Source organism: Anser cygnoides, chromosome 5, assembly GCF_040182565.1.
Source record: "Anser cygnoides isolate HZ-2024a breed goose chromosome 5, Taihu_goose_T2T_genome, whole genome shotgun sequence".
NCBI classification, from domain to species: Eukaryota; Metazoa; Chordata; class Aves; order Anseriformes; family Anatidae; genus Anser; species Anser cygnoides.
The window spans coordinates 3,167,048-3,192,857 of record NC_089877.1 but is presented as its reverse complement, the minus strand read 5'-3'; the positions used below and the strand labels follow the sequence as shown (position 1 = coordinate 3,192,857).

Genomic DNA, 25,810 nt, shown 5'->3' with positions numbered 1-25,810 from the left:
ATCTCTGAAGGTCACTTCCAAGCTCAGACATTCTGTGATTCTGAACTAGCTCATACACAGGTACAGAGACACGGTTGGAAGGCTAGTTTATTTCATTCTTTTTGCATAATACTAAGCAAATGAAAGAATAGATTTTGTTGTTGTTGTTGTTTTTAAGTCAAACAACTAAACAAGGTTAATTATTAAAAGCTTTGCCCAAGATAAACCATCTTACTTTGTGAGTTCATGATCTGAAAGCAACTGCTTTAGATGCCTAGACAGCAACTTCTTTTCCATAGAGAGACGAACCCAGGCTCTGGCCTTGCCAACATCTGTTTTGATCTCACTGATGTTCTGGATATGCCTGAAAGAACAAAACAAAAGACACCGCACATTATTTTCAAAGCATGATAGCTCTTTCAAACCAAGCTAGGCTGAAGAAGGGATTTTGCCACAAATGCAAAATATCACACAAACTACTGGAAAAAGAGACATGGTCACCTTAATATTCAACACTAGCTAAATTCCTTGCATATCTAGCTGGAAAAAAAATAGGAGCCTGAAAAAGAAGAATCTGCAACGCAGTACCCTTTTATAAAATTCTAAAGCAGGCCCATTGCTTCACATGATTTAAGAAGCATTCTGGAACTATTCTGCAATATTTATGGCTGAGTACTTTGGAAAATTACATACTATTTTTTACATACTATATTTTCAGTGCTCAATAGTAGCTTTTCTAATGTACAAGATGCAAACGGTATGCTCTGAAAGGACAAGCATGACCCTTGAAAATCCTCAATTCACTCCTTCGTACTGAAAAAAATAGATTTTGGGAAGGAGAAAGGAGGAAAGAATAAATTCATTTTGAAGGGATTTTAAGTTCTGCATTTTTTGTTTTTATGTACTGAAGAAAGGGCATCTAGCAGAAGTTACAGTTATAGTTGTTTATTTGCACTACTAAAACTATGTTAGACAAAATCATTGCGTATATTAAACAAGTTCTTTACACTGCTTTCTTCACTGAAAAGCAACACTTAGCTCAACTTGGAAATGACTAGGAAAATACATACGCTACACCCACACTTCTGTGGAAATAAAACAATACAAAATATTACAAAAAGATGAAAATTGCATCAGTGTATTTCTATAAACTAGTAGCTGTGACAATGTAAAATCTCCTGAGTATGAAATATGTTTCTGTAAAAGTCAGTGAAAAGGTTGCACTATATACTTTAAAATGGTTCAGCAAGTTCCCTCCCCACATTCCCCTCTTGGTGTATGAAATGCATGCATCCTGTATGGTACACGTTCTACACAAAAATAAATATGCAAGCAAGTCTCATGGGGTTTTTGGTGTGTTGGTTTTAATAATTCAAACTCACCTCATATCCTGGACGAGAGAGATTCTAAGAGGTGACATGGCTGGACTGGTATCTGACTTTCTCCTTTCTGAATCAAGAAGTATTCCTAGATCCAGAAGAACAGAATTTTCTGTTAGTGAAAACCATCTAAAGATTTTAAAAATCAACATAAGAAGAAGGTAAATTAACACCAACTTGCATGTAGAAAGGGGTGATTAAATTTTTATTTTATTTATTTTAAAAGACTCATACAAGTAATGAACCCTACTGCACTCTTGCTGTTTTGGTGAGTCATAGCTTTGCAAAGATATTGTGGCATATTTCCATTTCCAATGACATGAAAATATGATACGCTACACAGATGGTTATGCAGATCAGCACACAGTGAGCATTAATATATTAATGAGCTTAAATTCAGCTGAAATTGGTATGACATCAAATGGCTTAAGACATATACTAATCAAGTATTATTTTCTAAAATCTACCCTATTTTATTTCATGGTCAAACTGACATTAGAAAACAGTGTTCAACATTTTACTCTGTACACCACAACCATACGTTCAACTAGTCTACCACTCCACACACTCCTGTAACATCAACAGTCTTAATTTGCAATTTAAGCAACATTATTACTCTTATCTTTCAAATTTCACTCTAGAATCAAATCATATATTAAATACAGTCCCCTGCCCTGAGTCCCAAGTCAGAAAGCCTAAGACAGGCACAATCTTCCATCTGATATGCAAAAAGCCCTGTGCATAGGACCAAGTGACATTCAGGAGACTTTAACATGTACAAGGCCTTGTAAGTTTTAGTCATGCTAAGCAATTTGCTTATAGCAACTTAAATACAATTTAAAAACAAACAAACAAACAAAACAATGTTCTGTCTACAAAATTATATCATATATATACCCATCTGACACAAAAAGTAGCATTTAAAAATTACATTAATAATTTTGAAAACATTATCAATGGATCTTATGTGCAATATTACTTTTACTACAACATTTGCTATGTCAAAAATTACAATGCATTTCTTAAGTGATTTTTGCATTTTTAAATGACTTTTTTAAAAAACAGTTAAGACTACTGTTTGGCTGCCCTCCCTCCCTCTTTTTATTTTTATTTTTTTAAAGAAACAATGTAAATTTCAGGATGTACAACACAATTTTGTGTGCTTACATGCATTCCCCCAGCCCCATCTATGACTTGGTAGGCTTTGTCAGTCATGAAGCCATATGACTATAGGTTATAAGGAAGATTTTATGTTGGAGCAAACCCATTTTAAAGTCTGTCTTTGAAACATCAGATATTTCTGGTATCTGACTACTGCAATCACAAACAAGTTAATTTTCCACAAAACATATTGAGACAATAAATCAGGTCCATATTAATTCCATAGCAAATCGAATACTCAATTTGATTATATTTTATGAAGGGCTACTTCCAAGGAAACAATCTTTACATGGTGCAAATCAGCAGGCAGCTTTTACTCAGCTGTTTTGTTTGTATGTTCATCATCTTCCAGTAGAAGCTAATCTTACCTGAGGTACTGAAGCTGCCTGATGTAGTTCTTCTCTGTCTGTTTTCAAGGTAATGTAGCAGATGAGACCACAAAGCAGACTTTCCCTAGAATTAAAAATATATTAGTTACTACAAAATACAGGATCCCAATTCAGAAGATATATTACTATGAGCTGAATAAAAAGGCTTAAATCATCATAGAATGTATCAGCCATAACAACAACAACAACCTTGTTTCAAATATGTTTCTCCTACAAAGTCGTTTATTTAAAAAAAAAAAAAAAGAGACAAGTTTCAGTTGCTCGGGAGCTGTAAAGAGGATGAGAAAATAAAGCAAAGTCAAAAACTACTACAATCTAATGATTCCAGTAATCTGGAAAAGTCAGCCAAGCTTCATCAACATGATTGTTCATCAACTTGACAAGAAAACATTTAAATTCCTTGTAAAACATTATGCATAAGCAAAGTTCTCAGACTGAGACTGTCATCTTTCCTACGCATTTCCCTCCCTGCCTCTCCAGCAGCGAGCTGGCAAGATGCACAGAACCAGCCTGGGTAAACCATCTCACACCCAGACCAAGTCTTGCGTATCTGTTCCCTTCAGGGTAATTCAGGGCTATAGATGCATGCTGTCAATTTGCAGGAACTCAAAAGATTTCCATCAATTTCATCAGGTAAAGGACCTGGATAATTACAAACACGGTAAGGTAAAAACAAATCAAAACACAAGTAGGACAACAAAAGCTTATCAGCAAGAATACTCTAGTTCTACACATTATAGAAACAACTTTAAAGTTAAGTTTGGGATACACTATTTAGGTCAAGATTAATCTGTCAGATAATGTTAAAAAGGTGCATCTCACTCATTATGTTTCTTTCTTAAACCTCAGGTGACTTGAAAAAAGAAGGCAGGAAATATTTCATTGGCAAATTAAAAGATTCTTGGTTTCATCTTAAAATATTCTGCATGATAAATCAAAGACTAGCAAAGCCACAGAAGGCAGCATTAATTGAGTAGGGTCTCTCCAGCACATTAATTGGAATGATTTACAATGAAAATTAATTACTATTACCTATTATCTTCCTAAATTATTACATTAACTGGAAATCCCAGTAAAAATCTAGCAATTCCACATTTCGTAAGACCAGTCATATTATAAAGCCAGACTTTTAGTTACAACTTCGTGCAGAAAGAAACCATGACTGTAAAGCAAGAGCTGTCAATTCAGTACTATTGATGTCACATCTAAAATCATGTAAATACCTTCCTGAAGTGCAGTAATTATGGTTCAACTCTGGAAGTCAAAAAATTTTAAAAAATATATTTAAACATCTCTAATCAATTCTATAGCTCACTAACAGTCATGATGGCTCATTCCAAGACATCGTATCTATACCAAATGAAACAGCTTGCCTCCAGAAGACAAAGCACAAAGTGTCTTTTATATCTGTGTTGAGAAACTTATTGAAAATAATTTGTGGTGAAGGTACTAAAAAAATTTCAGAAAAGCCCAATGCCTCAATATCTGACAGATCCAACATGGGAAGCCAAAATTGTGAGTCTTACAAAAACATAAAAAGAGAACATGAAAACATCAACCGGGGAATGGTTACATTGAAAACAGTATTTCTCTGAATAAACATACACACACATGCACTGTCTAGTGTTCAGCATCTTGCTGCCATGGCAAGGAAAACTGCAAAAGATCACAGATAGCAGCAAACAAAGAATCTTGCAGCAAATATATGCCAACGATCACGATGAATGTAAGAACTCATGCAGTAGATATCTGCCCACTTCCTTTACCATCATGTTACTCTGCTCTAACTTCAAGTAGCAATGAGGACACAAACTATTTCTAAAAGGGAAAAGACGACAGCCTGAAGAAAGCAGCGAGACAGGCAAGGGAACAACAAAGGCCTTCTGAAAGTTCAGACTACTGTGGTCATCAGACCCTACATTCTACAACTCGCCTGCATTGCTTTGGGCAAAGGAAGGTGCAGATTCACTTTGCATGTGGAAGAATTGGTAGGTCAGCTAATGTTGGACTATCAGGGCTCATCAGCAAGAAACAGGTAAAAGCAAGGACTGGTGGAAGGAAAACCATATTCATTACTACGGTCAATTGAGAAAGTAGAGTCTTCCTTGGCTCATTATTGAAAAATAAAATAAAATCGATGTATAAAACAGCAGGCTTTTGCATATTTAATAAAGGCCAGAGTACACAGAGAATTAGTAGTGCAGTTTTACTGTGGATCATAGTATTAGATGCACAGTACTTCCTCCATCAGGCCTCTATTATATTCCACCACTCTATTTATTCCACCATTCAGCACTGTTTGCCAACATCTGCAATCAATCCAAAGCATTAACCTTATGTAGGGTTGGCCGTCTGGTGGTCTGAAAGGCCCAAATCTGAGTTGAAGCAGAATATACTGATGCTCTGTCTTCTAAGACGAAAGCAGTACAGCTTCTATCCTAAGTGATATACAAGAGGGAAGGGAGAGAATCACATGATAAATCTTCACATAGAGAAACTACTGCTATAAAGTTTGAAGGAGAGCAGATTTAAACACTGGTGTTTGAGTGCTGGGGACAGATACTGAATTACAGTTGTTTGGATTACATACATTTATTCTGCAGATTCTTTAAAAAAAGTTACAATCCTCAGTTTCCTTGTTATTCTTTTGCACAAATGAGGGAAGAATAAAAACCTTAAAACTCCACCTATTCCCACAAGCAACACTTAACTATCCCTACATAATTCTGAAAGAAACAAAATAGCAAGGGTTTTACTTTTAAAAATTAAATTACCCTTCATGAAAAAAATTCCCCATACCATATTCCACTGACACCACATTTAACATACACTGCATTAAACCCTGTGCAATTTAAATAACAGAAATATTAAAAAAAATCAAAGACTTATTTACCATTCTATTAAAAAACAAAACAGAAAAACAAACACAAAAACCTTGGTTAAATGGAAAGAAAGTGTTCAAAAAGTAATCTGTGGAACAAATCTGTGTGTGCATTTGCACCCACCCCAGAGCAAAAAGTGGAGACAGACAGGGAGGCATTAACTGACATAAAAAATGCTGGGGGTTGTGTGCAAGTATTTAACACATCTATGTGCACACACTAGGTATCCTCTGAAAGCAGAAGGAAGAATAGCAAAATGTGACTTTATGGAAGTATGCTCTGTAACATGCAGGAATATCTGCTCCTCACCTGTTTGACTTGCAGACCATGGCTCCATATCCTTTCTAAGAGGTCACACAGACTGGCTATCAGGGTATTCTCTTCTACACCTGTGATATTCACTTCACCATGACCCAGCTCCACAGCTTCTCGCCCCATTTTTTCAACCAACATCCTCTTGGTCTTAAAAAGGACAAAGCAAAAGAGTTAGTTCTTTCCACACGGACTTCTAAGATCATTCAGACTTTTTGCAGAATCAGAACTATAGGGGTTGGAAGGGACCTCAAGAGATCATCGGGTCCAACCCCCTGCCAAAGCAGGATCCCTAGAGCAGGCTGCCCAGGTAGGTGTCCAGACAGGCCTTGAATATCTCCAGAGAAGGAGACCCCACAACCTCCCTGGGCAGCCTGTCCTAATGCTCCATCACCCTCGCCATGAAGAAGTTCTTTCGCATGTTGGTGCGGAACTTCCTGGGCTCCATTTTGTGGCCATTGCCCCTTGTCCTGTCCCCACAAACCACTGAAAAGAGGCTGGCCAAATCCCTCTGTCTCCCCCACTTAAGATATTCGTAAACGTTAATAAGATCCCCTCTCAGTCTTTTCTTCTCAAGGCTGAACAGATCCAGGTCTCTCAGCCTTTCCTCATAGGGAAGATGCTCCCGGCCCCTGTACCATCTTTGTGGCCCTCTGCTGGACTCTTTCTAGGAGAAGCAGAGAAACTTCCAGAGAAACTGCTTCTCCTGGAAAGAACAAACAAGGAAGAACAAACAAGGAAGGACAGAATAGCAACGATTTGGCAGAATAACTGAGCATACATAATATCTCTGAAACCTGAGCAGGACTGCATTTCTTTTATCCTTGTTTTTACAAGTCACGGCTGCACCGGGTTTGATTGCTTTACAGCCCCCTCCATCTTTCTAACAAGGGCCTTGCAAATGGGCACATATAAACCTCCGCATGCTAATCTGAATAAACAGAAGAGCAAGCCACAATTTGACAAATTAGTGGCCAAGCAGCAAGACCCTGCAACACAGCTCTGTGTTTTCATGACAAATTCCTATTTTGGAATATTCTCTCTTGTTGAAATAGTATAGTCTCAGTGATAAATGAAATATGCTAAAATAGATATAGGCAGCAGTATGAAGAAGACCCATCAAAATATTCCGTCTATCATTTTTCATCTATTATAAGATCACATGATAAAATTTCTACTCCTGGAAGAATTTCTGAATACGTTCTCTCTTCATGAATTTCTTACTATTATGCAAAGAAGCGGGTTATATAGATAAAGCAGAGACACAGGGCAGAAGAGCAGGGGTTCACATGTATTGGCTACAACACGGTCCACAAAGGATGAATACGAAGTACAAGAGAACAGAAATATTCTCTGAATTACCTTATTTCGGCATTCCTTCAACAATCCTTCTACAAACTTCCAGTTTGTTTGTGCAATTACTGATGGAGAGAGGTTAGATAGCTTGGGCTGCCGAATAGTGCTGCCCAGATTCCTGGCTTCTTGGATATACTTCTGTATTGGAACAGAAAATAAAAACGCAAGTAAGACTAATTTGCCAAGAGAAAAGAGGTAAAGGTATCTTTACCAACAGCTCTCAATGCAACGAGGAAGAAAGGACCACAATCTCTTTCAAAAGAGTCCCCTCTTTATATCCAGCATAATATTGGGCATGGACTGTTAATGTATTATTTCACTGAAGATCAAATCCCCATTTACATTATTTAGCTAATATTAGAACACACATTACTAAATAACAAAAAATCAGTACAAAATGACAAGGATACTTAGATGCATAGATTTAGTTAATCCCTCAAAAACTGAGAATAGTCTTGCTATTTTTTTCAATATAAAATGCAAGTGTGTATGAGTTACCTAGACCAAGACTTCAAATGGCAGCCTGTGGTCTGCATATGGACTGCATAAAAACTCGACCCTGGACCTTGGCAACATCTGAGACCCATAATCATTTCTGCAAGTTTCTTGTTTCTTGCCCAGCCTCCATTGTCTTTCAGGAAGCAGCTGCAAAATGTTACTGACAGCTTTCAGCTCTGAATCATCTACATTTTAGAGCAAAATGATCTCCTGGACCTTATTTGAAAGCTATTCTGCTCCTATTACTACCATCAAGTAGTTGTCACTGTTTTCACCCCAGAGACAATTTGACAAATGTTTTGAAAACCATGTGAGCACAGATTGGTTGGAGCATAGCTAGCTGTGAATAAGCAATAAATTAGTACAGGAGCTAAAGCTCAAAATTAGTACATATTTCAGATTCATAAGTAACTTATTACTCTTATAACGTATTAACATTAATATGGTAATATTAATGTTACTATAGTAACTTATTAATACCTTACAGACAGAATTATCAAACAAGAGGTAATCTTTCCAAAGAGGAAAAAACACATCTTTTCCAGCAGCCTTGCACTAAAGAACTATGATATAAACTATGCATCTTTATCCAGAACTATGATTACAGTCATATTGTGCATTTAACATACCAGATAATGTTCTGACACAGATTTTATAGAGGGCCAATCATGCTGGTCCCAGCCTAAACATAACTGCAACTGAAGCTCTGGCATGGAAAAGTCCAGCTGCTGGCAGGACAAGTTGGTAGCAAAAAGTCAAACAGACCATGTAAAGTGAAAGCGTAAGTATACATGAAGTAATAAAAGCAAGCATGCAAAACAGAAAAGGAGAAGAGTGAAGACATAATACAATGCAGAACTCCCAAACAATCAACATAAAAGCAAATAAGTAATGAAGCTGAAAGGAAAAAAGAAAAAGATGATGTTTAATCATTGGATTGGTGTAAACTCTGACCTCCACTGTGCACAAATACCTGCAATTTAGAAGCCACTAAGCCTCAATGTCACAGATTTTTGTTGACTGTCCCAAAGCTTCAATTTTTCTAAAACTCACAACATCACATTTTCAAACCACTGCCTCCTGCTTAGCCTGATGCAGCATTCATCTCAAAGGGCTCCCTCCCCTTTCTTTCAGACTTAATAGGAAAGTCTGAGTCACCTGGGAAAGGGGTCAGCATCCAAACAGTACTATGTAATCAACAAGGTACAGCATAAAGCCCTGCACAAATAGCAGCAGCACAGATAAATCTGGCAGTTGGTACTCTCATTTGAACATGTATTTGCAATTTTTATTCCTCAGAAATCATTTGCCTTGTGACAGAATAAATCCTATAGGATAACCAACTAGTGAAGATACAGTTAAAAGCAAACAAAGTCGAAAAAAAAATAAACAGAGGCTAGAGGTAGATTTTTGTCTTTGTAATTACCTAATTGATATTTCATAAAATTACATCGTAATTTTTAAAAGCAGTAATGAGATTATAAATCAACTCTTATTCACTTCTGTGACTTCTAAGTAAAAAACACTTCTGAATTATCTGAGCACGTGAAGCATGTCAAAGCGAGAAATTACTTGTAGCTTCTTAGTATATGCAGACACTTTTCTGTTGCGTGGTTATGGATGACACAACACTTCAATTCACTTCACAAACCAACAATAATGTTCTGGAAATAAGTACACTGGAAAGGCAATTAAACGCATCACTACCATAAAAGATGGAACTGAACTAAGAAATATATTTCATCTTGACAACACTATCCTAACAGATGCAAGATTACATTAAAATTCCAAGCGAAGCTTTTCTGAAAATATTTAACAGGGCAAGACAATACTGTCTTCTGTGGAGAACATACAGTTAAGCAAAGTAAAGCTTCAGGATTACTAAGAACAAATCAATTCTGATGTTTTAAACCAGATTATTTTCAGAATTACTCTTATACCAACATTCAGCGTAACATTTACTGACTGTATGAATCAGAAACTGTACTGAAGAGTCCAAATCACCCAGATCTTTCAAAATGCCTTGACCACAAAAAAAAAAACAACACAAAACAACCATGTCAGCTGTAGAGGCACAGGTGAGAGAAATTTTCAGTTCAGCATCAGAGTTCTGTCCTACCAGTACAGCTATGCTGCTCCAAAACCCAACTAGTATCTCTACACAGTGCTGGTCTGTGTTCTATAAATGCACTACATCCAAGTGAAGCTAGCAAGAGATCTCCAGAGCAACACTGCAATAACATCGCATTGGCCCACCCTCTCATAGTGAATGACTTCTTCGACAGGCTCAGAGTCAGGAAAAAGATTTTTAACAGGGAAACATTCTGAATGCAAGACACACTGTAAGATCACATGAAAGAACTAATGCTTTAGACTAAAAATAGGCAGACAAACCTAACCAAGGTTAAAACCAATTCACAAACCAAGTTATTTTGGTCTCCTAAGGACAGAGAACTTCATTTGTACAAATAAGGGAGAGCAGAGATGGACTGCAAGTAACTACAGACATTCCATAAATGTTACAGACCATTCACTACTCAAGCAATAAATAAATAAATATCAGATCTCTAGAGTTTAACAGTTTTCACCTCTCGCTGATCATTGTCAAGACGCAGGTGCTCCGTGTGTTGCTTTTGTCTGTCCTTCCGCCTCCACTGTGCAGGAGCATTTCTCTTTGTCCACCTACAGACAGAGGACTTACTCAGCAACTGTCAAGAACCAGGTGAACAGGAGTAGTAATGGGGGAAAAATAAGTTTCTATCTCATTGCATATTGAATATGTCAACATCAATTCTGCCAGACAAAGCGCAGCTGCAAATACACACAAAGAATCTCTGTACAAGCAGCCAGTCTTGGGCAACCAGAGGAACTCAGAAAATTAGATCACGTACGCTTGTTTTGTATTTTTCCATTCTTTTAGGATATCCAGTTACGATTTACACCTTTTTCCTCTTTCTTCAAGTTTTTAATAAGAAGATACCCTAAAACATATGCTAGCTCTTAACTAAGAACCAATAAGGAGATCTGCTTTTTATATCAGCAGCAGTTCAATGTAACTCAGGAGTACTTCAATAATAACAGGGCTCCTTAGGTAAATTTCTTCTTTCTAGAATTCCAGATAATAAAAACAGAACACAAACTACCATATACAACCCATATATATCACTCTTCTGAATTACTCTCGTTTTGAAGAAAGAAAACACTGAATTATTTTCAAATTTGTTTTTTGATACTAAAGCGGTATCTCTGCTTTAGTACTATTCTTACAGCTCCAACCGAGATCCAGCACCTGTTGTCCTAGCTTGCTTACTTGTTGCTTGCTGGTCCAGTAGACAGGACATCAGACTGAAGCTTGGGAAAAAATCCGAGTTCATACTTTCCTTGTCCAATTTTCATGTCCAGCAGGTGTGGATGGACTGCAGTGTGATCTATTTTTGCCAGTCTTAATTCAATTGATTTCTCTGAAATAGTAAGAAAGGTGATTTTTTTTTAAACACCTATCTTAATCAGACATTAATGTATAATCACATATCCACAGCTAAAAGCAGATCTCAAATTTAAGAGGAGGCAAAAGTTTCTTATTGACCTCAACAGGCACATTAGTACAAGAGTGTATTAAGCATCAAACAAAGAGTGCATTAAGGAGAAAAATGCTTATCTTCTTCAGCTCAAACTTTTTTCTACACATCAACACATACAGAAAAACAGTTAACATCAATTACTCATTATGTGAATTTCATCGCAGCTTCCTATATAACATTTAGCTTGCTCACTGAAGCTCTATACCTCAGATTTTTGGTCTCTTCCTCTCCACTCCCTCCCCCGGGCTTTTTTTTTTTTAGTGTTGAGAATGGTTGCTTAATTGTAACTTAATATCTAAAACAAATAGCACTGACTAGTTGTACTTTCTTAGGTGCCAAGAAGGGAGCTTCTTATTCTTACCAGCCTCATCAATGGTTGTGCATTTTTGATACATAGATGTGCGCAGAGTTGGTGTTCTAACATTTAGCAGCCTAATTTTGTCCACTCTAGAATCAAATACTCTCAAAACAGGGTCTTTATCATCTTCATCATGGCACATAATCTTATTGTCAATAAAAGATGCAAACATTTGTGTCTCCAGGAATCTTGAGAGGAAAGGCAAGTAAGGCTCAGGCTGGTCTGACAAGAATGATGCCTAAAAGACAGCAAGCAAATAAGAATGTTTGTTGGTCTCCAGAGATACAGCCAAAAATATCTCCAATTTTTCTAATTAAGGGTGTACTAAGGTGTTTTAGAACCATTCAAAGCCTAGTTTTAATACAGACACCAGTTCTATCTCCAAAACAGGCAGTCAATAAGAAAATTTCAGTTTCATAATTATCACCTACTGTACAGCACAACAATTATTAAGCTGTGGTTTTACTATTTCCCTCATTTTCTAAAAGAATAATCAAAAAAATCAATAGAATCCCAGCAAACCTCAATAAAAGAACTGCAGGTGTGGGTATTACATACTTCCGGCTAGGCTCAAAGCTTATGAAGTTGATGGGAATCTTTTCATATGATTTGATGGAAATCTGATTAGCCTTCTAGCATGTAGTGATCCAACATAATCTTTATCCACATACTACCCTGCTGACAAACATCTGATCTCCAGTAAAGAATGTACAGAGTTTACTAGTAAACTCTGAAGAGCTAGGTGCTGTATTTCACTGAAAAGAGGTATTTGGTACACATATACCTAAGAGCTGCATGGTGTCAGGGCTTTATTCATGAACAGATTCAGCAGTACCTCTAGTTAAAAACAAAACAAAAAAACAGAAAAACAAAATGAATAATTTTCACTAAAAATATTTAACACTAATGTAGAGGTTAACCATAGAGTGAGACTTTCTAAGGTATATATTTTTCTACAGCATCCTTTAAAAGAACATCTTCAAGTGTGTTTATGTAACTTTTTTCCCACATAATATACACGATGTGTCTTTTGGGGGGAACACTGAAACTTAACGAAGAAATTACAATTTTGATAGTACTGTTTTCCATTTTATGATCCAGTGAACAAAATCTTAGGCATAAATACTGCTATAGTTTTTCAGTTGACTTCTTTTATTACAACTTACTTTATCAAAGTTTTGCATCTGTTCCCTGTTTGTAAACCAAGATTCCTTGTCCTGATTGGGTTGAATGACAAACACTTCATAATCTGCAAACATTTGTGTAAAGCGGTTGGCAAAAATTTCACGGATTTGAATATTCAGCTGGTAAACCTTGAATTCTTCTTCGTCACATTGAATTTTAAGATCCTTTTTGCTACTTGTCTCCTCTCGCACCTCCAGCTGAGGAAATAAACAAACACACACGCCAAAAAAGTTGATTTGTATATTGTTGCTTTTTCAGATATTATGGGCACACAAGACCTAATCTGCCATTCAACTGCTATTGATTCAACATTCTAGTCTTCGAAAATAAGAAAAAAAATTACTTACAGTTTCAAGCACTGCAATAAAACAGCAACATCAAAAACATAGAAAAAACTTTGTCTATAAAAGCTATCCCTTCAGTAATAAACCATATCCTATTTTAGAACTGGTTGCACTGGATATACTTTAGGTTAAAAAATGTACAGATAACAACTGTATACATGCCCATATACGCCATACACTTAATGAACTTTTACCCTTTAGTTTTCAGTAGAGGACTTTTGCTATCCATGTATATTAAACCAATACATATCTCTGTCTCATGTAACACAAGTCCATGTTACACACTGTTACAGGTTAATATACACCAGTTTTCAAATGAATTCAGATATGTACAGTCAAAGTAAGTTGTGCATGTCTGTTAGCCTATTTCCTACAACCTAGGTCTTTAGCACCATAATACACTGTTCATCACTACACAGCCCAGAGTAATCTCTAATAAAATAAAATGCATTTTTCAGACAACACGTGAGTTAAAATTTATGAAAACAGCAACGTGAGATTCGGATATTCAGTTCACATTGGTTTTGATAGGAACTGGAAAGCTAGAAAAAAAAATCAAAGTGACAAGCATTCATGCACTATTTTGAGTATACACTTGCTACTCTTGTCTTTGTTAATTAAGGCACCTCCATGCATATTCCAGCACAATACCTATAACTCGCAACATCTACACAATGATGCAGTTGCTGCAAGTGCGCCACACTTCTTTAAACACTTAGGTTATACCAATCCAAGGCCAACTACAAAAAGCATCTTACAGCTATACTCTCTAAAAGAGAAAGAAAGCGCTGTGCTGTTCAGCCATTTTTTCCAACTGCATCCCATGAGTAGCACTTGGCATCTATACATTCCCCATTAATTAGGTATTTGGTATTATGCAGTTTTTAAGTGTTTGAGAAAAGTGTTGACAGCTATAATCTATACTCCCCCATTAACACACAAAGGCTAATAAAATGGGACAAACCGTTCTTTATTATGGAAGAGAGCACAGAGATAAGGCCTGAATATGCAAAAACTTACAAAAATTAGAAAAAGGCCTGTAATTCTCCCATCACTTCCCAATCCAATCAGCAAAAGAACAGTAGCTTCTTACCAGTTTTCCCCCGAACAAGAAGAAAATGATGCAAAAAAAAAAAAACTTGAGGAGGAACATAGCTAATTTGAGCACCCAATCCTGTATAGTTAGTAACCAAATGATGCTTCTTATAACCCCCATGCAGACCCTTCCCCTCAAAGCTGCCCTCCTCCTTGATTCTAGATCACACAATTTCTGTCTCTGTCTCTACCTGTAGGCCAGGTTATGGTCACATCGGTCTCAAGGAAGAAGAACTGGTCAAGATAACTTAAACATGCCAGAAATAAAAGTTTTACTCAGAAAGCCTTCACTCTGTTCTACAAAGGTTCAAAAATTCCACAGCGGTTCTTCGGGTAAAATCTTTTATGCAAGAAGGGCCACGTTTCCACCCACCTTGTCTCCGCAAATGTCCTTGTCTCCGCAAATGTTCGCAAGGTTTATGTACATGTTAAATGAAGTTCTTTCCAGTGAACACAAAGCCACTCTTTATATCAACACTTCAGACCGTCTGCTACTGCGGTTCCAGAGACAGTGTAGATCATTTCATAGCTTACCTTTTCTAGACTCACACCTGTTCTTTTAACTAGTGCTTGGAGTCTTGCAATGGTCTCATTTTCCTTTAGCAGCTCATAGGAATTCAAAGGTGATCCTGCTATGTTCCCATTTCTTTTATCAGAAACTAGGTCACATGCTCTGAGGCTCTTCATCTTGGAGGCACTTTCACTACAGTGAAGGTTTCCCTCTGGTGGAATTCCAAATGCCATTAGTATCTCTGAAATTTCCTGAACAAACTCAAGTTTGTTTGGAAACTGGGGCAAGTCTTCTGGCAGCTCAATGAAATGGTTGTCTATATCCACAAAGCAGAGGTTAGCCTGGAATTTAATTTAGAACAGGATACCGTTAGAATACCATTAAGCACAAGGGTCACATTTTGTCTTTGGATTTGGTGCTTATTAAAAGAATCGGACACATATGTATTTGCTCGGTTATTTTGTAAAACAAACCTGCCCCAGCCATGACGAAATTTTGGCTTTTGAAAGCCAAAAAATAAATTTTGGCTTTGAAGAAAGCATTACTGAGGCCTACGTTTCCATGTCCAAGGAGATAATTAAGGGAGAAGACTCATTTTTAAAGTGGTAAACCAGATACAAAAGAGATTGTAGCGTATATTAGGTACAGGTGTGTGATTTTGTTCATATATACACATACAGCTAGATTTTAACTACAGGATATTTGCAACAGTATTTTCTACATATGCATACATAAACAAGTGACTACCTTGCTCAGATTATAAACCCATTCCTCTGAAGTTCAGTGAATTCCACTTGGAAAAGCATAATGACATTGCAGAAGCTGCAATAACATTATCTTCTCTTTTTGGTAAACAACTTCCTCGGTTCCCCGAGGAAGATTAGATGCTTGCTTCCAAGGGGGAAAAAAGAAAAAAATATTTGAACTGGTAGGTTTGATTCTGTTTTCCTGTTCCAATCTCACTCATTTACTAAAGACCAAGTTAAAAAAAAAAGAAAAAAGAAAAGGAATCCACCTATGTAGCTTCTATAACAACACCAAAAGAAGTTACGTATCTTTCTAGGATTTACCTCAGCCTATATTTGGTGAGTTTGGTGAAAATCTTACACATCTCAGGAACGTAGATACACGTACGTCAATGTTCATATATATACATGATGCCAAAGCCTGATGCCCTGAGGTCAACAGCAAAATTTTTGGTTGCCTCAGTGGAATTAGACTGCTCCCACCAATTCCAAAGCCAGAGGACAATTGCAATTCTTTAGTTTCACCTCAAGTACGATAAGGGCCAAAACTACACACACATCTAGCAACACCTGCATCAAGTCCATATCCTTCCTTTCAGAACTGTTCAAAAAAAAAAAAAAAGAAGGAAATGATTTAGGTTCTCCCGAAATAATATCTAAAAAGGAAGAGCTTATTCTCTAAACAATGAGTAAGCTCCCTGCCCCACTGACACCCTAAAGTGAAAATACGTTCTATCTAATTCTTTGTCCAGCACAGGTGCTCAGACTACAAGTTGCATCCAGGTTTTCAGATCCCCTCCTCGACAGTCAGATCGAAACATGACTGAGTTAAGTTTTCTGCTTGAATACAGCATTGAAAGACTAAGAGACATTCATCTACAGCATTTCTGCAGTATACATCACCACTGTGACTTTGCAAATAACCACCCAACTTCACTTAAAAGACATGAAACATGGTATGTAAATATATGTGCATGGTTGGCTAGTGGAAAGTACGTTTACAGAATTCCTAAATTCTAAAGAACTCCTGTGAGTGAATGATGACTTTTTGTGTTCATTCTCAGCACTACTGATCTTCATGCAAAAATCAGAATTTGTGATGTAGAACAACTTAAAGCTGCAGCCTTCAGAAACATGAATTTAACTCGTCGAGTGGCTCTTTAACACGGCAGTACAGGAAAACATAAAACTGAAGTCTGTCAATAAATCTGCAGTATTATCAAAGATCTATCACACCAGCAGATAGCATGAAAATACATACAGAGCAGCGACTATCTTTCAAAACAATTATCATGGTCAGTCTGATCTAAATATGTTGGCATCAAGAGGAAAAAAGGCTTTTCAAGAGACCTATCTTCTAAAACAAACATAAATTAAAAAAATACAGAATTTGTTAAGATTTAGTATTCAGTAACATCTTGTTAATGGTTGAAATAAAAATACTGAGAATCTATTTCTTTGTTAATATGACAGATATGTATGTTTTCTTTTAGAAAATTCGGAAGACTTTAAAAGCTAAGTTTATTGCCCAAGATCCTTTGGAACACTTCATTAAAAATAAGATTTTTAAAGAAGATACTGTTTTTGTTTGATTTAACAAGTGCTGGAAGATTTAACGTTGCTTATTTTGACTCAGAATAATTTCAGTTTCCATTATTCACATGCAGGTGAGTGACAAGATGCACACACAAATTCAGAAGCATGAAGTGGCCAAGATTAACTTGCCTGTTAAAAATATATCGCTATAGCTTTGCAAAAGTTTCTTTAAAAGGAAATCCAAAGACACATCAAAAACAGTCTTACTTCGGTATTTGCTGGGTTTATGATTTGCAAGACTGCTAGTTTAACCACCTTTTTGATAAATTTTTTCGATAAACAAACCACATTTTGCTAGCGACATCTGAAACAGCTACATGTTCTTGCCTTCCCCTTCAGTTTCTGCAGCACCTTATCATTCTAGCACAGCTTCTCCCATGCCTCCCCCGACCTTTCGTTTCTGGGTTCCTCACAGGCCTCTGATGCAGCCACCAGTGAAACCACAAGGATGCTCATGCACACAGAAAGAGCCCTCAGCAAAAGCAGCAATACTTGTAAGAACAAGCTTAACTTTTAAGTGTACTGTATCACTGACATACACAAGAAGCTCGACCTTACAGTAAGTTTGGAGCCTCTTAATAATTTTAGCAGGCCATTGAAAGTCAGGGTCTTCATATCATTGGTGAACTTGAGTGAATTCACCAATGGGCAATGCAAACTTATATTTTGTACTCAGTTATTTTGCTGAAGATTTTAACTATCATCTGACAAAGCATTAACTTCTCAGATACAGCTGCGTTTCCACACTCCCATGGTAAAGCATTCCTTAAAGCATCAGCTGTGACCAAAATATGGAAGACTGCCACAACAAGCAAACCTAAACAAGCTTTATGGCATACCTGTGGAAGACCTATCAGTTTGGACAGTCAGTCTTTCCAAATATATTAGCCTAAAGCATTTTTAAAACATTTAGAGCAATACAAATAACTATTTTTACAACTTCAATACAAAACCACACCAGGAGATCTATAGTGACACTGAGGTAACCTTGCCATGTTAGATAGCAATATTACACTCTTCCTAATATTGTACTCAATGCCCTTCAACTGAGAAGCACTAACTAGGATTTTCCATCAAACCTCACTTCCCTATTCCTTGTCTAAGTTAGATATTGGATAATAAGAACTGTCCCATCCATCCATATGAGTGGATTCGCAACAGAGATGCAGTTTACGCAGTTTCAAGACAAAGCCAAAAAATATATTTTTTCAGGACTCAAAATAAATTAGAACATAGAACAGCTCTCTGTATACCCCTTCTGATAAGGGAGGAAAATACAGATACTATATCTGTGAATCAGAAGCCTAGAGGCAGGACTTGGAAACTGAGATCATCACATAACTCTGAAGATTTCATATAGTATCATGTATATTCCAAACTTTAGAGATAAGCAATACTAAATAGTAATATTGCTTTTGTTACCAACGATAAATTTGTCTTTACGTACACATAATAGAATCCCTATGCCCTCTTCTACTGTTGTATCATGACATTTTATTCACGTTTCTTGTCAGCTTCTCCGTGAGGAATTATGTTTAGAGCTTATCTGGCTCTTTAAGTGAAGGGTATCTGAAGGCCTAATCAGAATGCAAAGTTGTTTTGAGATGAACCTGTAATCTGCAGTTCTAAATATATTAGAGCTGATTAAATTGTTGTTATCAGAAATTCTGATACTGATCAGTAGTTTCACTTAGTGAGACTAACATGCACTTCAGATTCTGCTTTGCATTTTAAATGGTACATTTATGCCTCATTAGAACAGCAGATTTTTTCTTGTTTTGCTTTTTAATAGTAAATACTCTCAACGCAAATCTCAACAACAGCGAGCTTTTCTTCTTCCCAGCCTAGTTTACCTCCTGGATAAACAAACCTATTTGTATAGGGCAACTTCTTCGGCATCTTTGAAGTCTCTGCTGTATGGTAAAGTCCACTTGCATACCATAGCTACTTTCCCAAAGCGCAGCACTAAGAACTGCAGCAGTTACCAAAAACCTTACTCAGCAGTGACTCCCAGGGGGATTTCTCAGACTAAACCACGTACCTAACTGTAAAAGCTCACTCTTGCAGAGGGGTGGGGGACAACAATGGGTAGGCACAACAGAAAAGCTGAAGCTTCAGGACAAGTTTGTATCCTGCAGCATATTCCATTACATGGGCACATTCCTGCTGATATCCCAAGTACTCTGTGCCCTTTCCTTCCCTCCCCAACAACACCTCAGTAAGACTGTATCAAAAATCTACTCCTCCACCTTCACTAAAGACTACCTAAAAAAAACAAACAAAATTAAGTTGTGGTGCCAGGTGATTTTTTTTAATACCGCTTTGATTTCATTTTTAACATCTATAACAGATCTACCTTACTTCAAACCTCCAAAGTAACCTGATAAGGCTCTTTAAAAACATTTACCCTTTAAATAATTGAAACATCCATTCAAACTTGTTTATTTTGAGGTCCCAGAGTAATTTCAAAATTACAAAAATCTCTCTTTACAAAAAGAGGACAGTCTTTCTGAAACTTCCTAAAATAACGAGAACATCCATGGTGTATATTAATATACATTCCCACACATACACTTTACTATCCTCCAGCTATCCTCTATAAAAAGTATACTAGCCATATTAATTAGGCCTGTCAATGCATTCAAAGTTTTGTAAAAATGTAGTAAACAAAAACAAACTTTTTTCATGGCAAGAACACACATTACGTTCATCACAGAATGCCTGAGGTTGTAAGGTGCCTCTGGAGACCATTTAGACCATTTAGCCTTCCTGCTCAAGCAGGTGCCCTAAAGCACATTACCCAGGATTGTGTCCAGGCAGCTTTTGAATATCTCCAAGGAAGGAGACACCACAACCTCCCTGGGCAACCTGTGCCAGTGCTCAGTCCCTCTTCCAGTAAAGAACTTTTTCCCTCAAGTTCAGATGGAACTTCCTGTGTTAACTACTGTTATTACTCTGTTATTAATTAATAAAGACGTTATTACTCTGTTATTAATTATGCCAATGCAAAAAGAGAGGGAGAAAAAGAAATCAAGAGATTTATAAAGACTTGAGCTTTATCAGGAAAATAACACAATAATTTGAGGAGAAAATTTCTTTTCAACTTGCCAGGAAAAGCCAATGAAAACTATCAGCATATGGATTTGAGTAAAAAGAGCAATGTTGGCATGGTGACCAGACTGGAAGTTCACAAAAATATCTTGTCTTTGTTTTCACATAGCTTTTTTAGGAAGTTTATGTCAAGCTATGTTGCAGAACCGTCTAATAATGAAGCAGATAAAAAAAAAAAAAGCAACAACCACCACCACCAAAAAACCCTCTCCCTGCCACACTTCTTCTCCACACTGCTTCTCCAGTAATTTAAATGATAATAGAAGCTAATTGGCAACCAGAGAAAGTGACAAAGATTATAGACACTAGTAGGATTTTCTAAGCAGAATGTTTTCCATGATTTACCCAGTCCTTCCCCTGTGAAGTTACACCTACACTAGTAAGCAGACTAGCACGGGCCAGACCCATGCAGTTCCACAGCTAACAATTCTGCAAACAGCAGCTTCCCACAGGGCTATCGGATTGAGCTGTCCAGCTTCTTCGCAACAGCCAGCCAGACCACACTTCAACTCTCATCAGTTGCTACTTACAAGAGCAAACACACCAGTGATACTCTACAAGGGAAGCCATCCAGCCTACCGATAGAACTGCCTGACCCAGACAGCCACCAGCCACCTGACACATACTTCCCACAGGTAGTTGCTGGCTCCTGCAGGCACCTCCTCTGCTACCTCAGGTAGTGCTCAACCCCTCTTGGTCCCTTGATTCTCACAAACAGCTCCTAAAGTCTCTCCTGGCACAGCTCTAAAAATAATATTTGTGAGCAGCAGGATAAAATAAAAACAACCTCTATGTGGTTTTAACGTAGTCCCAGCCCAATGTACGAGTTGCAAAACCTTTATGGACCGTTTCCATAATTTATGCAGTAGCTGTTGTTAACATAAGCTCACTACAAGGAAGGATTTCCTTAGCACTATCCCAATTAGTACCAGTTTGCTTAAGTAGGTGCTGACATTTTGCTGTGAGCTCAAGTTTACATTCAGAGGAAAAACTGAAATAGCTTTGGTACAGACAACCGACCAGCTGGGTCCAGGTAAACCAACCCCAACTCAGAAACACAGTGCAGAGAAACCCAGCCTAATCCTGCACAGCTAGGAACCAGAACAAGCAGAGCGCAGCACTGACGTCAGTAAAGATTTGCTCAGTCAGCACCACACGAGCAGCTGCAAGGCCTTTTGGCCGTAGCAGCTTTTTTGACCTTAAGGTCACAATGATCTTTTCTGCATTTCCTAGCACAACATACGTTAGTTTTGCAGCATAAAATTGTTCTTTCTGTAAAAGACGCATGTAAAATTATAGTCTAACTTTATCAGAGCATACAGTTCAAAAGATGGGGTTTTATTTAGCAATTTCATTGAATTTTCTCCAGAATCTCCAAAAAGATAAGATCTATCCCAAATCAGAGCCAGCGGGAATTTCACAATGGCCATTACAGTTAACATTAATCTTTTGTCTCATTCCTCGCTTCTCTCATAGCTACATACATTATTTAATCAGTTGAAACAAGCTCCTCTCACCTCCTGAGGGAGTTCCAGCTTAGACCTGTCATCCAATCCATTGGAATGCAAGCCCATCAGGTAAGGGACGGGAGCATCAAGAAAATGAAGGAGGGATGCTGGAAGGATAGGAACATACACATGCTGCCACTGAAATGGAAACATCAGTGCTGTGATGGTCTCTGCCACAGTCATCAGTCTCTGGTAATCTGAAAAAGAGCAAGAAAAAAAAAATACTTTTCATAAAAATATTTAAGTCAATCTGAATTAAAGAAACAAGAGCTTGCTTTAAAACCACAAAACTCGCTACTAACTGAGCAGCATCTTTAATGAAAGCCAACACTTGTACACCAAGCCCATTTTGCTGACACAACAAAGAGAGCTCAACACAAAGTAGGTCATTCTACAAGTCATACGGAAATGAGCAAGTCAAGTCTTAGCATCCATTAAGTCACCCTCTGCTACCTCAACCAGGGTTACAAACAGGTACACCATTCTGAGTATGGAAGCTGTATTGTAATTGTCTAAGAAATACATCGGAAATATTTTATTTTCTCTGTGCTTATGGCTTTCTATGCAAGCCTTGGATGAAAACCAAGGCATCTGGTATCTCTCAGATAAACATTTTTAAAAGAGTGCTTAAACGTCTATAAAGTATGCTGCATAGTAGCCAACCCAATAGTGGGACCAAAATATCTGTGTAAAAAATAAAAAGGATCAGCTTCATTTATCCTTTGCAACATATGACCAAACTCTCACTTCAATGTAAAAACAACTCTTCCTCACAGAATTTAACAGCAGTGCTAGCTGCACCTATGCAACATGCATACAAAAAGATCTTTTTTATTCAGCAGCTGGTGTCTAGAGCAGTTAATACTGCAGTATGCTGGGCCAAAACCTCCCCCTCCTCTTTTATACTCATCTCTAATGGTTTTTGATATCTATATACTGCAAAAGAGGCAACACCAGATGAACTGAGAACATGTGGTTTAATGCAAACAACCACTAAAATGTTCAAAATGCTTCTGAGCAGCCAGGCTGGAAAGACCATAAAGCAAGTTTGTAAGACGAAGACAGCTCCTATCATCAATCAAGCTATAAATACAGAACAAACTGTAAACAAAGGATGCCTTTTGCATGATACTGCAACAATACCTAATTCCAGCCAGAAAGGGAGGCAGAGGGAATAGGAGGAAGTGGAAAAAAAACGGAAAAAAAACACAACAGTATCCTTTGTGCGTGTGAGTGTGTGTATGCATGTGTTGTGGGAGGGGGCGTCTTCCAACACATTCATAAAATTACAGACAATATGACATTGCAAAAGAAGCTTGAATACACAGGTTCAGGCATTGAGGTTTCTGAAGCTGTTACTACACTGTTGCAGAGCGGATATGAAAAGTGCAAAAAATATTTGTTCTAAACAAACACTCCAGAGTAAAATTAAGCAGTTCCTGGCATTCATGATTAGTTTTGCAAGGAATCAAAGTTACAGAGTCTGGGGTCTGCAAGAGGAACTCATCACAGGTTTTGCTAACAGCAGTAAATTCTGCAATCCAGACTTTTGATTCTCAGTTTCAGATCAAGCTACGCCAGAGGAAACTGTTACTGCATAAAGCTACTCGTCACTGTCTCACACCAGACCTACTGTGCTGGTGCTCCTTAAATCAAAATGAGCTAGGATGCCTTAAACAGTTTTATGTTTCTGCAAATAGCATACCTGGACTGAAGCACGGGAACACGTTAAGAAGCACGTTATTGAATACAATCGACGTAACTAGCAACACTCCCCTATTCTGCCTGGACACCAGTTTCTGCCTGCACAGTTACTTACTGGTTTGCAGCTTTAATCACAGACCAAATGCTAAGAAGTGATGAATTAATGATAAGCTTTTGGAAGAAGAATCTACTCCATACCCTGTTTTCTTCAGCATTAAAAGCTACCTTAAAGAAGCCAGAGATACACAAATATTCCAGCTGGTTCATATTCAAGCTTGTTTATCTGAAAGAACAAGTCTCAGAATAGAAATGTTTTCCTACTACTACACACAAACACAAAAAAAACTTGTCTAATTCTGCTGGCTAATTTAAATACAACTTCTCCCTCTGTCATTATGCTAACTTTAGAATTAGCCTTTCAAATTAATTACAAAGTAAAATCAATAGTTCAAATTTTCTGTCCAGTCAGCAACTACCTCCTGCAACCCAGCTATCTGCGAACACACTCTCTGATCCAGGATAGCAACATGGCATAAGCCATTCCCAACCACTTGACCTACACTACCACAGCCTGCACAGAATGGTCACTACATTCTGCAAGCTTTATGCGCTTCAGGAGCCAGTGACATAAGGATAAAGACAAGAAGCCTGCAAACATAAACCAAAATAACTTGAATGTTTTCTTAAGTTGTACCTATCCAGCAAGGGTGTGGTGTTTCATTTGTTTTACAAAAAAGGGGAAAGCAGCGTATTTCTGGTATTAAAGAATTACTAAGGATTTAGGAAAAAAAAGCACCACAAAACAGGTAGGAAGTGCTTCAGTAGTGGTGCTAATCTTGTTTTTGAAACCAGAGCTTGCTTATTCTGGTGCAAATGACACAGGCTTTATATTGTACAAGAGCACTGGTAGAGGAAAAGTGACACACCACTAGTGCACTGTTGGGATGGGAAGTACTTAACTGATCAACGTGCAAGGAAAAAAACAGCTACTCCCTTTTAGATGATCATTTGCTTTACAATTGCTGAAAAGGGCTGATTGGTTTACACTCACCAATTGCTGAGTGTAAAATATATTCTCAAAGTGCATATTAAAAGAAATTTACACTATCTGTAACTAGTACATCTAGGCATTTTTGTTAATCTGCAAAAGGCAAACAGATCCAGGAACAAGAAGCAGAAGTGATGAATCTTGAGTCTGGAAAGAGAGGAGCAGGAAGGGACGCTCTCTGAACCATGACTCCAACTCTCCATTCTCACATGCTACCACAGAGATGTCTGTAAGAACCTTTAGAAATCCTCGGACTTCACCAATTGAAAATGATCACGTTCTGGAATAGTTTATCCTCCTCATCTTCAGAGATGACAGTGAAATACTGCTATATTTGTCAAATAATTTCCGTCCCCTGTGCCACTCCCATACTGTTAGTTTAAAGCAGAGTTGTCCTTACAGTGGAGGACCGTTACCACAGATGAGTTTGGACATCTTCAGAAAGCATGTGACTAAACTAGAAGGATGTGCTATTTGACAGGGTTAAGTCTCTCCTTAAGCAGAAGAGGATCAGAAGGTGAAAAAGAGTTATATAGGCAGTCCCTGTAGGTACATGACATGCAGTTCAGCCATCAGAAAAAAAGCACTGCTGGACCTAGAGTTTCCTTTAGGCATGTAAAAATAAAAAGTTGTTCTGAGGACAGGTATTCAATATGTCAGACTCCTTAGGAAAAAACATGCACTTCTTTAATTGGACTTTTTACTGAAAAAAAAAAACACCTGCAACTGCAGTAAGAGAGAATTGTGGTTAGCAGAGGCAGTGGGTCAAAGAACTTTCTATTCATGTTCACTTTTGTGACTGACAGGCTGATTAAAGATGCCTGCACCAAGCAGCAGGTTTTCTAAGTCATTGGAGGCATAAGAAAATGTCTTATGTCATGACTGGAGTCTGCCAACATGGGACTAACAGTGCAAAGAAATGAAAACTAAGACTTGACATCTCCAGAGGGAACATCGTTGTAAGCACGTGAAGTAAATGGGAGGAGTGATTCAAGTCAAAGCAATCAACTAAAAAACCTGTAATTTTTACTTGAAAATGGCAGCAGCCAGAAAATACACAGAAAAAT

The 25,810-nt window shown here is 37.5% G+C and overlaps 1 protein-coding gene across 4 annotated transcripts in view; it reads right to left on the bottom strand.

The window, feature by feature from the left end:
• The window catches only part of DENND5A (DENN domain containing 5A), a 65,064-nt gene that overhangs the window by 16,278 nt on the left and 22,976 nt on the right, over nt 1-25,810 (bottom strand). For 2 of the 4 annotated variants that reach the window (XM_048070145.2, XM_048070147.2), the window contains 12 exons: nt 22,001-22,188; nt 15,054-15,371; nt 13,062-13,277; nt 11,899-12,133; nt 11,267-11,417; nt 10,545-10,638; nt 7,465-7,596; nt 6,100-6,252; nt 5,242-5,346; nt 2,888-2,972; nt 1,362-1,446; nt 215-343 (listed from right to left, as the gene is read on the bottom strand). In XM_048070145.2, coding sequence (XP_047926102.1) covers nt 215-343; nt 1,362-1,446; nt 2,888-2,972; nt 5,242-5,346; nt 6,100-6,252; nt 7,465-7,596; nt 10,545-10,638; nt 11,267-11,417; nt 11,899-12,133; nt 13,062-13,277; nt 15,054-15,371; nt 22,001-22,188 — 1,891 coding nt within the window. The remainder of the gene's footprint in view (nt 1-214; nt 344-1,361; nt 1,447-2,887; nt 2,973-5,241; nt 5,347-6,099; nt 6,253-7,464; nt 7,597-10,544; nt 10,639-11,266; nt 11,418-11,898; nt 12,134-13,061; nt 13,278-15,053; nt 15,372-22,000; nt 22,189-25,810) is intronic. The other 2 variants (XM_048070149.2, XM_048070150.2) reach the window with 1 other exon arrangement.